Here is a 14,642-nt window from a genome sequence, read left to right as displayed (position 1 = left end):
AAACAGGATCTAGAATTACAATTAAAATTTGAATTAAAGGAAGCAGGATTGCAGTTCAATAAGAATTCAAAGAAATTCATATACATATTTTAAGTGAGGTGTTTAACAATGACGCTTTACAGTATATGTCAGATATGATTGAATCACATATTCTATAAATGATATTAGTTTGAACTAGTTGTACAGATTACATTAACAGGAAATGTTTTCCCCCAGCAATGAATGTTAAAAGCTCTAGTCACAGAACAAATAATTAAGTTTGATTTATTGTAATTGTAATTTTGTGGAACATGATGGAACATGACTCCATTTCCCAGAATGCTTTACTTTAACCAAGTATTTAAAATGATTGCCAAACAATTTGAGGTAGACATTTGTTTGAAAGCTTCTTTTCTATACAATTTGATGGTCAACACTGGACTTTTTAAGTTTCAGAAGTCCCTTACAACTTCAGATTACAAACATTTATAGATTTGACACCTATTATAACAGTGACATGCAAAATAATAGCAGGCCTAAAAGGTCATCTGTACTAGTTCATTTTGAAGAACCAATTCCAACAAGAACACCTGGAAACCACAGAGCCATATGCAAGCACTGCATTGCTCCAGTCTGTGGCTCCATCAAGGCTACTTCAAATTTCAAAAGGAATCTACAAGTAAGTTAACAGGCAGACAGTCTTCTATTTTGAAAACCATCTCTTGATGGTATTATGCTACTGATATTCGATATCATCAGTATTGGGGTCACTACTCAAGAACATGCAATACACATTATTCCCTTTAAAAAAAACCTAATGCATTACCTTACTTGTTATTCTCTATGGATAGTAATTCATTACTCTACTCATTACATCACTGTAGCTCAACAGCAAGAGCCTGGCTAATAGTTCATAAAGGGTTTAAACACACCTTCAACTCACAACACAACAGTAACATTAATGTGTTACATTACTCAGTTAAAGCCAAATGTGATTATATTATGGCATTACTTCGTAAGGAGTTACCCCAACACTGGTGGTTATGTGTTTAATAGCATGCAAGCACACTTTTTACTTATTTTTTTTTTGTAAATCAAGAAAACAATTCTTGTAAATTGTGGAATTAATAAAAAGATTTATTCCTCTTCAGTCGGTCAGTCGACCCCACGTTGAGACCGACGAATAGGAATCTCGCTGGAGATGCCAATCTACTTCGAGTGAAACAAACAAGCCAATGCACATTGGCGTCCAATCATTTGCATCAGCCTCGCAGTGTAGGTATATAATGAGCAGTAGGTGCGATTTCACTTCAGCTTTTTGCTTTGGAGCCAAGCACTTCGATGCTCTCTACAAACTCCCAGGAGATTGTGAAACTTCAAACCAGCCTTTTTCTCATGCCTATCCACCCTGGTGCGGGCGTGATAACACAGCAGCGCGAGCGGTCTTCTCTTCTTTCTCTTTTTTGTTTTTTACTGAGCAAAACAAAAAAGCTGTTGTCACAGCTGATAAGGTGCGCAGTAAGAGCGCTCAAGAGCAGTATTTATGTCTGGTAAGCCCAGCGAGAGAGAAACAGCGCGCAGACAGGTGCACATTCCTGTCTGTGTTCACCGGACCGTTCCCCTGCATGCTTCAGCACCAGTGAGAGCAGTCCCTAAAAGAGCTTAAACAGATAGATTGTGTCTTTTTCAAGATGATTTTCTATCTGTGTGTTTCTGGATGTGGTCGTTGCCTGGGGTCACGGGATGGTCACGATCGCGGCCTCGTGTGTTTGGGCCTCGAACACGCTGAGGCAGCGTTCGTGGATGAGTCATGTACCCATTGTGGGAAGATGACCATCTCGGAGCTCTGGTCGAGACTCCCCAGAGGGTTGCTTTGGGCAGTGACACTGGAGACCTGAGGATTACGGTGAGTGCGCTTCCTTCGGGGAACCAACCCCCTAGGAACCCTCATCCCTCTCATGCTCCGCAGCCAGTTGAGCCACCAACGGAACATGCTGGACCATCCTTGAGGTGTGTACCAGTCGTTTCCTTTGCTGCTCCCCGCGACGATCAGATGTCGATCGCTGCATCGAAGGGTGGCTCAGACCTCTCCGAGGACGACGACTTGGCGCAACTGCCTCCTTCAGGGGTGTGCCAGCGGTACCCGAGACGGACCCGGAGATGATGGCCATGCTTTCCCGGGCCGGCAACAGGATCGTCCCACTGGGTCCCGGGCCCTCGAGGCTGGATGATTGGTATCTCGGGGTGGCACGCACTGGTTCTCAGCAATCCACTCAGTGCCTTTCTTCCCGGAAGTGCGTGAGGAGCTCACGGGGACGTGGACGGCACCTTTTACTGCCAGAAACCGTCTCGGTGGCTCCTTCTCCATCACCAACCTTGATGGCGGGGCAGCTAAGGGATACACACGTATCCTGCCAGTGGAGCGGGCTCTTGCTATGCAGCTGTGCCCTAGCTCCACTTGGCGCGGAGAACCGTGTCTTCCTTCCCGGGCCTGTAGGTACTCGTCGGACCTATCCGGCAAGGCTTACAAGGCCTGTGGGGAAGCTGCCTCTGCCATGCACGCCATGGCGTTGCTGCAGGTCCATCAGGCCAAGGCACTGAAGGACCTGCACGAGGGTGGTCACAATCCACAAGTTCTCCAAGAACTTCGTACTGCAACGGACCTTGCACTTCGTGCGATGAAGGTCACCATGCTGTCAGTGGGTTGTGTGATGTCCACCTTGGCCGTCCAGGAACGCCATCTCTGGCTGTGTCTGGCCGACATGAGGGAGACCGACAAGCCCTGGTTCCTTAACTCCCCCGTTTCCCAGACCGGCCTCTTCGGCGAAGTGGTCAAGAACTTCGCCTAGCAGTTCTCGGCTGTACAAAAGCATCAAGCATATCCTGCCGCGGTGGTCAGAGTCTCCTCGTCGCCGGGGGTGTTTTCTGCGTCTGCCCGTGCCGCAGCAGCAGCCTCCACCTAAACGGTGGCATGGAACCAGTCGCAGGCAGGCCGCCCCGCCCGTCCAGGTCCCCACCAGCAAAGCCAGGGGTAAGCGGCCCTAGGACAGGCGACCTAGAGATGGATGGGACTGCTCTCTAGGAGACGGGGACCTCACCGCTCCCTCCCTTGGAAGAGGACCGGGTGGAAAATCTACAGTTTCCTTTTGTTTTTGTTCCGCCACTGACCTCAAAACCAGCGGTACTCAAATTTTCAATAAAAGATCAGTTTCTTTCATCTCTGGGTCCGAAGAGGGCCCGGAGAGCAGTGGGGGGAGATAATCCTACAGTCCCTTTGGTCCCGCTTGTACGGTCTCTGCGAGCCTGGTTAGCACTCCCCAGTCTGTCTCGCTGGCTCATTCAGACCATCATGCTCGGGTGTGCGATTCAGTTCGCCCTGCGTCCCCCCAAGTTTCGGTCATTACAGTCCCTACTTCATTGTACCCAAGAAAGGAGGTGGGTTACGACCAATCTTGGACCTGCGAGTTTTGAACCGGAGTCTCCACAAACTACCATTCAAAATGTTCACGCAGAAGCTGCAGCAGCGGTAACCCCGCTTGGCCTGCTTCATATGAGACCACTTCTGCACTGGCTTCACAATTAAGTCCCATGATGGGTGTGGCATCATGGCACTCACGTACAACGGGCATGCAGTGTCAGTGTCAGACGGACCCCCAACTGCATTGGCACATCAACTGCCTTGAGTTGCTAACAGTACGTCTCGCTCTGAGCTGCTTGAAAAGGCCGCTACAAGGCAGGGACGTGCTGGTCCGTATGGACAACACTGCGACCGTTGCGTACATCAACCGACAAGGTGGTCTACACTCCCGTCGCATGTCGCAACTCGCCCACCATCTCCTCCTCTGGAGTCAGAAGCATCTGAGGTCGCTTTGAGCAATGTATGTCCCCGGTGTGCTCAAACGTGTGGCCGACAAGCTATCACGAGCTGTGCTCCTGGGAGAATGGCGACTCCACCCCCAGGTGGTTCGCTGATCTGGAGAGAGTTCGGGGAGGCTCAGGAATACCTGTTTGCCTCTTAAGAGACCTCCCACTGCCAGCTGTTTTACTCCCTGACCGAGGGAACACTCTGCATGGACGCACTGGCACACAGCTGGCCTTGGGGCCTATGTAAATATGCATTTCCCCCTGTGAGCCCACTTGCGCAGACTCTGTGCAAAGTCAGGGAGGACGAGGAGCAGGTCCTTCTGGTGGCTCCCAATTGCCCCACCCGGACTTGGTTCCCAGAACTCATGCTCCTTGTGACAGTCCCTTCCTGGCCCATTCCTCTGAGGAAGAATCTTCTGACTCAGAGACGGAGCATCCTATGGCACCCACGTCCGGACCTCTGGAAACTCCATGTCTGGTCTCTGGATGGGACACGGAGGTTCTAGGTGACTTACCCCCAGAGGAACTTAACACTGCTGCACGGGTGCCATCCACGAGACGTGTGTACGCCCTGAAGTGGAACCTGTTCGGCGAGTGGTGTTCTTCTTGCCGAGAAGCCCCCCGAAGATGTTCGATAGGGTCTGTGCTTTCCTTCTTGCAGCAAGGGTTGGAGCGAAGGCTGTCTCCCTCCACCCGTGAAGTATATGCTGCAGCTATTTCAGCATATCACAACCACATAGATGGCAAAACAGTAGGATAGCACGACCTGGTCGTCAGGTTTCTTAGGAGGGTGAGACGACTAAATCCTCCTCGACCCCCCTCCATACCCTCTTGGGACCTTTCCCTGGTGCTTCGAGCACTTCAAGATGCTCCCTTTGAGACTTTGCAATCAGTAGACTTAAAGTTTCTTTCCATGAAGACTTTGCTGCTGGTTACACTGGCCTCTTTCAAGAGGGTAGGGGACCTGCAGGCATTTTTGGTCGTCTAGTTGTGCCTAGTGTAGGGTATGAGCGCAGCATCATGAAGTCATTATTTCTTAACACAATAAACACGTTCACGAAGGGTTTCTAAAGCCCAACCTATGACTCCCCAAGTCTAAATCTTCCCTTAGCGCCAGCCAGCCTGGAGGGTAGATTAGTTTGTGACTCCTTTACAGCGTAATGAGTCCCCACAGAGATCCTCGCGCGATCCTGATTTGTTCGCGAGCCAACATCCAAGAAGACCGTTATCTCCAAACCCCCCCCAGCGAGGGAGGAATGCCAGATGCGCAAATGGACAACACACACACACACACACACACACACACACACATGAAACTTTCATTAACTTCATCATATAAAGACTTTACCGAAATATACTTGATCTGTTGTTATGTTCGTCCGATTGCCCAGGTCCTATGAAGGTATCTGGGAAGTGTATAGTAGTTTTGGCATCTGGACCAATCACACACACACACACACAGAGTGTTGGTTTTGCCTAGTGAATATCCTGTTACAATAGATAAGGATTTCTACGACCTATAAAAGGGAATTCCTGAGAGATGTGACACTCGCTTAATTCTCCTGAGGAGGAGAAATAAACCCTGTTAATCTTATATATTATATATATACAGGTCCTTCTCAAAAAATGAGCATATTGTGATAAAGTTCATTATTTTCCATAATGTAATGATAAAAATTAAACTTTCATATATTTTAGATTCATTGCACACCAACTGAAATATTTCAGGTCTTTTATTGTTTTAATACTGATGATTTTGGCATACAGCTCATGAAAACCCAAAATTCCTATCTCAAAAAATTAGTATATCATGAAAAGGGTCTCTAAACGAGCTATTAACCTATTCATCTGAATGAACTAATTAACTCTAAACACCTGCAAAAGATTCCTGAGGCTTTTAAAAACTCCCAGCCTGTTTCATTATTCAAAACCGCAATCATGGGTAAGACTGCCGACCTGACTGCTGTCCAGAAGGCCATCATTGACACCCTCAAGCAAGAGGGTAAGACACAGAAAGAAATTTCTGAACAAATAGGCTGTTCCCAGAGTTCTGTATCAAGGCCCCTCAGTGGGAAGTCTGTGGGAAGGAAAAAGTGTGGCAAAAAACGCTGCACAACGAGAAGAGGTGACCGGACCCTGAGGAAGATTGTGGAGGAAGACCGATTCCAGACCCTGGGGGGACCTGCGGAAGCAGTGAACTGAGTCTGGAGTAGAAACATCCACAGCCACCGTGCACAGGCGTGTGCAGGAAATGGGCTACAGGTGCCGCATTCCCCAGGTCAAGCCACTTTTGAACCAGAAACAGCGGCAGAAGCGCCTGACCTGGGCTACAGAGAAGCAGCACTGGACTTCAGGCATGTTGGCATTTCCTTCTCCCCAGTCTTCCTCCAGACTCTGGCACCTTGATTTCTGAATGACATGCAAAATTTGCTTTCATCCGAAAAAAGTACTTTGGACCACTGAGCAACAGTCCTGTGCTGCTTCTCTGTAGCCCAGGTCAGGCGCTTCTGCCGCTGTTTCTGGTTAAAAAGTGGCTTGACCTGGGGAATGCGGCACCTGTAGCCCATTTCCTGCACACGCCTGGTCGGCAGTCTTACCCATGGCAGGAAGTACCCATTACTTCAATGGCAGGAGAGATCAATATATCAAAGAAAATACAAAAATGATCAGACAGTGCTACATCCTTAATAACAATTGATGAAATGTTTAGACCCTTACTGATAAGTAAATCTAGAGTGTGTCCACGATTATGTGTGGGTCCATGTACATGCTGAGTCAGATCAAAATTTTTTACAACAGTTTTGATTTCTTTTGCCATATTGTTTTCTGCATTATCTATGTGAATGTTAAAATCTCCAGCAATGGCAAAGCAGTAAAACTCTGAGGAAATTGTTGATAACAGTTCTGTTAAGTTCTCAGCAAAAGCTGGAGAGTATTTTGGAGGCCTGTAAACAATGATAAGTAAAATGCGTGGAGCACCTTTTAACACAATACCCAGATATTCGAAAGACGGGTAATTCCCAAATGATATTTGCTTACATTGATAGACATCTTTATAAAGAGCAGCTAAACCTCCGCCTCTTCTGACAGCTCTGCAGACACTCATAAAAGTAAAGTTAGGAGGGGCTGTTTCATTGAGGACTGTTGCACTGCAACTTTCTTCTAGCCAAGTTTCATTTAGCAACATTAAATCCAGGTTGTATGTGGTTATTAAGTCGTTGACTAAAAGTGATTTATTTTTAAGTGAACGGATGTTTAAAAGTGCTAACTTAACAGTCTTACTTTTTGTCCCCACAGCAATCTTGGTATGTCGTGTAATAGGCACCAGATTAGATGGGTTTGCTGTACGGCTTTTGAAGGCCTTAGACTTTCTATCATGTAATCGAACAGCAACAGAAAAAGATACAGGCACACTGGGTTCCCGCTTGTTCTGTAAACATTTGAGAAAGTTATTGTTATCATAGCGGGGACGCGACACATATCACTGAGAGCTGGTATCAGTTGTTTTTGGTTCACCTCGAGCCGCTGGAGGAGGGTGTGGGCCCTGGCGCTGTGGCAGAGGCCGAAGAGCTCTCACAGGGGGAGGGAGAGGGCGAGCTGGGCCCGTAGGCTTTAGTGGTTGTGGGGCCTGGCGTTTTTTGGTTGGTATCTGGGGGCTCGCAGCAAAAGAGTGGGATAGTCTAGTTCCAGCATGCACCAGTTGTTCCATTTTCTCTGAGAAGCACAGAAGTGGAGATGCTGGAGAGAGTGATAACGTTTCCGGTGAGAAGGATTGTTGCTCTGGTGTTATTGGAGGCTGTAATATGCTGTCCTGGTTTCCCTGGCTGTTTTCCAGAAAGTCGTCCTTGGGTGCTGTATCTTGGAGCAGTGCTGGTATGTCACAGTCTGTCTGTGGTGAGCTCTGTGGGCAGGGCTCAGCTGAGATTGTGTCCGTGAGCAGAGGTTGTTGTGGCTGAGTGGTGTTATCACTGTCCTTGTGTGATGTGTCAACCGCATGTCCATTCAGGTGCTGAAGTGAAATCCTGTGGTCATTCCCACTGTATCCAGGTGTGTGTGTGCCATTCAGGTTGAGTGGATTCGCACACATTGCAGAAGGATGACGGAGGGAGAAGTAGATATTGTCCTTTAGCACTCTTGAACCAAGTTTGTTTGGGTGGTGGCCATTCTGTTGAAACCGTTGCCTCTGATTCGAGAAAAGATTGAAGTTGTCAATAAAGTTCACTCCTTTTATATTGCAGGTTTTTTGCAGCCATGTATTAAGCCCAAGCAACCGTGAAAACCTATTTGTTCCTCTTGCTGGGAGTGGTCCACTGATGAATGTTTGAACTTTCAGTCTTTTAAGTGTTTCAAAAAGTTAATTGAAATCCTTTTTAAGAAGTTCCGACTGCTCTTTATGAATATCATTCTTCCCAACATGAATGATGAGTCGATTTGCAGTCTTATGTTTCATCAGAATGTTCTCAAGTTCCCTGTTTACATCAGATGTTGTTGCTTGTGGAAGGCAGCACGTTGTTGTATCCCTGCTATTAATGTTTCTGATTACGGAGTCGCCCACTAACAGCGTCCTGGGCTCGGCTGCACTGTGAGCTGAGTGCCGCTGTCTGGTCGACCTTGAGCCCCAGTTAGCATCAGTGTTAGCTACTGGCTGATTCAGTCTGTGTGCGATCACATTCATCAAATTTGGGGATTCCTCAATCATTAATACTTCAAATCTGTTCTCAAGATGTATAGGCGGTGGTAGGAGACCAGTGTTTGCAGTCCTTGTCAGAGCCGTATCTGGGGTAGAGGATGCTACTGCAGTAATATGTGATGCTCGTGACAATCTGATGTCTCGAGTGCCTTTGGGTCTCGCACCCTGTTTGTGCCATCGATTAGTAAAACGATCGGCTTGTTTCTCTACATTCAGTATGGCCTGTTGAGAAACACTAGATTCATGGGACTCACCGGCTGTATGCTGAGGACGTCCATGACGAAGCTCTGTTGTGTGTTCCGTCTGGTTTGGTGGTCCCGCAATTAACTTTGTTTCAAGAATTGCAATCCTTTGTAAAAGTCTGTGGCAGTTGGAGCGGCAAGTAGATTCCAGTGGAGGCATTTTCTTATCCTTATGAATGTAGGCAGTTGTGTTTTCTCTTCCCCAGAATGTAAGCTTTCAGTGGGAGGCTGGTCAAATAAAATAATTCTGCTTTTTTTTGTAGTAATCCAAGCGTTTGAGCACTGTGCTGATTTTCTGAAGTTAAAATTAGATGATAATAGGAGATAAAATGTAGAAATATAAAAGCGATAGAGCAAAGCGCGGAGCAGTAAGCGAGAGCGTCCGAACAGTAGCTGAGCAGGAAGTCTTACCCATGATTGCGGTTTTGAATAATGAAACAGGCTGGGAGTTTTTAAAAGCCTCAGGAATCTTTTGCAGGTTTTTAGAGTTAATTAGTTGATTCAGATGATTAGGTTAATAGCTCGTTTAGAGACCCTTTTCATGATATGGTAATTTTTTGAGATAGGAATTTTGGGTTTTCATGAGCTGTATGCCAAAATCATCAGTATTAAAACAATAAAAGGGTTTTATAAGAATCGATTATTTCTCTTAAAACACCCAATGAAATTGCAGATTCAAATGTGCTGTCTGAACACAAAGAGTCATAAAATCTCCCTCCAAAGGGACCACTTCGGATTGGCTCACATACCCCAAGAGGGTGTGACATCTTCACCCCTTTTAAATGACTGATAGAGATCAGTCTATCTCTCTTACTTCTCCTCTCTTCGCATCATGTAACTGCTCCGCGTGATCCCCACTCCGGGGATTTTTCTTTTTTTTGTTTGTTTCTTTAAGTTTTTATTTTCCATTTTCGAATTCTCCTTGGTTTATTTCCACCGACGAGTGAAATGAACTTAGCCTTAGCCTGAATCCTCAACCGGCACCTTCACCTCAAACGGACATTGAAAATCGCCGCGCTTGGCTCGCTCTGGAAGAGCGCGTGAACACGTGACGCTCCCAGGATCGAGACACACACGCCTTCTTCATATCAGCCACACAAAAGAGCTATAAATGTGCAAGTATTTCGTTTACTAAGCTTTCATAGCAGTAAGATTTGTTTACCCCCGTTTAGGGTGATGTTGATTTCTTGTGGTCTCTCAGAGGGTTTTGTCCACGTGAATTTTGCAGAACTGTGATCCATACGGATCTCTCTCTCTCTCTCTCTCTCTCTCTCTCATTCTCTCTCTCTCTCTTTATTGATATATTCTCTTTAATTGTCGTTGTATTTTGTTGTAAATACATTTTATTCCTTGTAACGTTAGTAACTGGTATACGTATCTTTGCCTTTATTAAATGCATTATCTTTTCGCTCATATACAAGTCCCTTTAATCTATATACGATCAAAAGCTACGTGCTTTACAAATTTATTGATAGCCTACTTAAAGGTATAGCGGAGGATCTTTCCGAATTTTAGAGAAGACCCGCCCTCTCCAGTTTTTTTAAAAATGCACATGCGTAACACTCTATTTGCTCCCGAGAGGTAACGCCTATTAAATTATAAACTAGCTCAAAAAAATTCATGCAAGACAAAATGTAAATTGCCCTTCCGTGTTTTATTTACTTATTATACTGATCGATTGAGTGACCGAGGACTCAAGACATGATATGCAATGGAGAAGTAGCCTGTTGCATTTGTGTAATAAATACTATGGTGAACACATTGTAATTATCGAAAATGAACACACAAGGTTTTAGAATATTTCAGCGTGATACCATTTACCATTTGGTCTTAAGGCTACTTTAGACAAATTGAGATGTTTACCATGTCTACGCGGTGCATGACTTGTGCTAGGGCTAGCATCGCTAATCATAGCTTACATTAATTTTAACTAGCAGTGATTTTAAATGGATTTCTCCAAATAGCATGACAAACTTTACCTGTCTAGTAGAATCTTCGCGACTGCGGCATCAGTGGGAACCCAACCTGTGCTTTTAGCGCACGCCAGCGTCTGAAATATTCACCAAAAATCACTTTGGTCTTGTTTCTATATTCTGCGGCCTTTCTCTTCTTACCATACACTTCGTATACATTTTTTCTCTTTCGACCCTCAGCCATTTTCAAAGGAATGGCTCAAACCGTAACACATCACACATAATACACCTGAAAGTGCGCATCCGCAAAAAGCGAAAACTAGGGACGAGCACATACACCGGCCTTACGTAAACATATCACCAGAATGATTGACACTTAGGTGTACCAATAGTATAGGCTACCCACCCGGAAAAAGAAAATCCTCCGCTATACCTTTAAAGAATCGTTATAGAAAAGGAAGGCTGTTCCTTCTGGCAAGAGGAATAGCTTCTCCTGAAAGTCTATAAAGTATAGATATGTGTGATCCCATATGTGAATATTTTCTCCACGGCTGCTCCTATTGGAAGCCCTTGGGCTAAGTCACCCAGTATTCATATGTAGTACAACCTTCGGGCTAGTCAACATGTATTTCCCTCATAACTCCTTGAAGAAAGTGGCTTCCGCAGCGTTCTCCTTCCTAACAGAAAGGGCACACTTTCCCAGTGTTATCCAATATCTCACTGTATGGGTTATCACGGATGCAACAGTGACAGATTCACTCTGTGCAAGCCTCCTGTGCAATTATCGTCCCTCCAGGCAAGAAGGGTATCTTTTTTGCTTGCATAGGGCACTGGATGGGGTGCAGCAGCTGTGGCCCTTTGGTAGGGATTCCTATTCGTCGGTCTCGACGTGGCGTCGACTGACCGACTGAAGAGGAACGTCTCGGTTGCATATGGTAACCCTCGTTCCCTGAAGGAGGAACGGAGACGCCACGTCCCGTCACCATATCTGTTGCTGCCCACTGGGGTGGCCAGCTTTTCAGGCTCGGCTCCTGAGCAAAAAAACTGAAGTGCAATCGCACCCATGCTCATTATATACCCGCACTGCGAGGCTGAGCAGCTGATGCAAATAATTGCACACCAATGTGCATTGGATTGTTTAGATTCACTCAAAGTAGATTGGCCTCTCTAACGAGATTCCTATTCGTCTGTCTCAACGTGGTGTCTTCGTTCCTTCCTTCAGGGAACGAGTGTTACCATATATAACCCAGATGTTATCTTAAAGAGCAATAATTTGGCCCCTCACTCCTTCACAATGCCCTCCCAAAGAGCTCTCAGTGAGGACCTTATCCCTCAGTGCTCAACTATTGTAAAATCACATCTGATTAATCTGATGGAAAAAACTGAGCATATTTGCCTGACAGTAGATCTTTGGTCAAACCGATCAATTAAGTAATTTTTTGGAATAACTGGCCATTTCATTATAGATTTCATGTTGCAGTGTGATGCTGAGCTGTCAGCGTTTTAAAGGGAGGCATACAGCTGAAAACATTTGTAGAATTTATGAGGATGTTCTTCAAAATTACAATATTCAGAACAAAGTGTCATTCATTGTGATTGATAATGCCTCCAACATGATAAAGGCATTTACCCTCTTCCCACCAATGCATGTTGTTGAAAGTGAAGAGGAAGAGCAGGATGAGACATCTGATTTTCAAGTGGTGAATGTTGAAGAGGAGGTGGTCTACTTCCTACCAGAGAGAAGCTCATGCTTTGTCTACACTCTTCAGGTTCGTGATGCCATGGATGATGCTGGCTCCATAAAAAAACTTACTGGGAAAGGTCCAAAAACTTGTTTCTTTTTGTCACAAGACCACACTGGCTACTGACGCCCTAGAGGAAGGGCACAAACTTCAGCATAAAAAAACTCCCTGGAATGGCCATTTAAAGATGCTGAGGTCTGTTCTCAATGTTCCAAGTGATGTACTTGCTGAGCTCCATTGTGCCATCCAGTTGACATCATATGAGCTGGAAATAATCCAGGAGCTTTGTGAGGAATTGGAACCCTTTAAGGAGGCTATAGACAGATGCCAGGCTGAGAAAATAGTAACCTCCAGCTTCATCATCCCTTGTGTCAGGGGCTTAAGGCATGCTATCAAAAACATGAAGATGACCGGTAATAAAAAGTTTATTTAACTATGTAAAACAACATAGTTTAGGTTTTTGTTATGTAAAAATAATCAAAAACCTTCTCACTGCAAAACTTGAGTCTGCCTCCCCAAAAGGGAATGCAACCATGAATGGCAGTGCTCAACAAAAGAAACGCCCAAAACTGTTTTCCTACATGGAAAGTCAATCATCTGCCATGCCAGCTGACACAGCCCCACATGAGGTCCCTGTGTACTTGAGTACCCCTTTTCTTACAGAGGATACTGATCCTTTGGTCTATTAGAGAGAAAACCAAAGCCGTTTTCCTGCCCTAGCTCAACTTGCATGTAAATATCTTGCCATACCAGCTTCTTTTGCTCCTTTTGAGAGAATCTTTAGTGTTGCAGGAAAGACATTCAGACCAGAACTGTGCAGAGTCAATGATAAAACATTTTAGGAGCTATTGAGACTTAGATGCAACAGTGTTACTGAGTTTTGCATTGGAATAAATGATAACTGCATTTACAACGACTTTGTATTATTTGATTACTTTGAACATAATAACATATTTTAAAAAATGCTGTTTTTTTTTTAAACTTTCTATTCATCAATAAATCCTGAGAAAACTGTATCAAGCCTTCCATGAAAATACCCCATATTTTTAAAACATAGTGCATATATTTTTTTTCATGACCACAAGAATAAAAACTGTCCACTTTTAATTTCAGAGTTGGATCAGCGATGACTGTATCAGCTATAAATGAGCATTCAGTTCTCAGTACAATCACTCACAGATGATCCTCTGTCTTCTAACAGATGACCCAACAGTCCAAGGCCTGGATAAAGCTCGACAGCTGCAGACAGGGGAGATGATCATCATTGTGGTGGTGCTTCTAATGTGGGCAGGTGAGACACTGATGTCAGCTCGAAAGAAATGTGCAGTCTGTTCATTTCCTCCTAGTCCTGGATTCTGTCATGACCGTTTATATCCACTGAGATAAACTATGCTTGCAAACAGCACATCATAAATTATTAAACTTCGAGAAAAAGAGAGCAGATCATAATTTTTTCTTTGATTTCCTAATGGTTATTAATTTTTCACCTGAATAATTTTAATATCACTTGAATTAAAGTGTCCTTGAAATTCCACTATGCATGCCAGCCCTAAAAAGCCTTGCGAAACCATAATATGCATTAAACTGATAAAAAATGAAATGTACTGCTTGAATTTTAAGAAGGGCACCGGAAATAGAAGCACTTCTCTCCTTACGTAATGCACTGAGCCAGTCTGCCTCACTGTCACAAAATAATTCATGCGCCCAATTGCAACTGCCACTCCAGCAAACAAGGAATGTCTTCAGACCGCTGGGCTTTGACTACTGAAAGGAATTCTGTCTGCCCCTCTCAATCTAGAGGATGCTGGACGTGTGCAACATCAGGGACAGGCCTACACACTGATTTAGAAGACACTTGGTTAACCTGGATTTACACTTAAAAATGCTAAAAAAAAAAAAAAAGGTTTAATTTAACCTATATAAAACAGAACCAATTTAAAAATTACCAACTGTCAACTCCATGTAAAAAAATGTTTTTTTTTGCTAAAGTCAACCACCTACAATTTTTAGATTTTCATCAACAATTTTTCACGGAACCCTTTATCTGACCTTTAGTATTAAATAGTTGGTTTTTGTTTTGAGATCAGACCGAAATGGTCAATGACATTGTTAAAATAGTTTCTGTCATCAGAGCCTCAGAATTAAACTTTTCCTTTCCTTTTCCTTATTTTGCTCAATAGCTTGTTCTGGTGTCCAGGACTAATAATGTCTG

The 14,642-nt window shown here is 44.5% G+C and overlaps 1 protein-coding gene across 2 annotated transcripts in view; it reads left to right on the top strand.

Annotated features, from left to right (window-relative positions):
* fndc4a (fibronectin type III domain containing 4a) overlaps positions 1-14,642 on the top strand; it is a 57,011-nt gene that overhangs the window by 36,705 nt on the left and 5,664 nt on the right. For both annotated transcript variants that reach the window (XM_077219699.1, XM_077219700.1), the window contains one exon: positions 13,632-13,721. In XM_077219699.1, coding sequence (XP_077075814.1) covers positions 13,632-13,721 — 90 coding nt within the window. The remainder of the gene's footprint in view (positions 1-13,631; positions 13,722-14,642) is intronic.

The sequence above is a fragment of the Siphateles boraxobius genome, unplaced genomic scaffold (assembly GCF_051911475.1).
Source record: "Siphateles boraxobius isolate OS27281-9 unplaced genomic scaffold, OSU_SipBor_1 8, whole genome shotgun sequence".
Taxonomy (NCBI): Eukaryota; Metazoa; Chordata; class Actinopteri; order Cypriniformes; family Leuciscidae; genus Siphateles; species Siphateles boraxobius.
The sequence above is the reverse complement of the archived record's forward strand: the minus strand, read 5'-3'. Positions and strand labels throughout refer to the sequence as shown.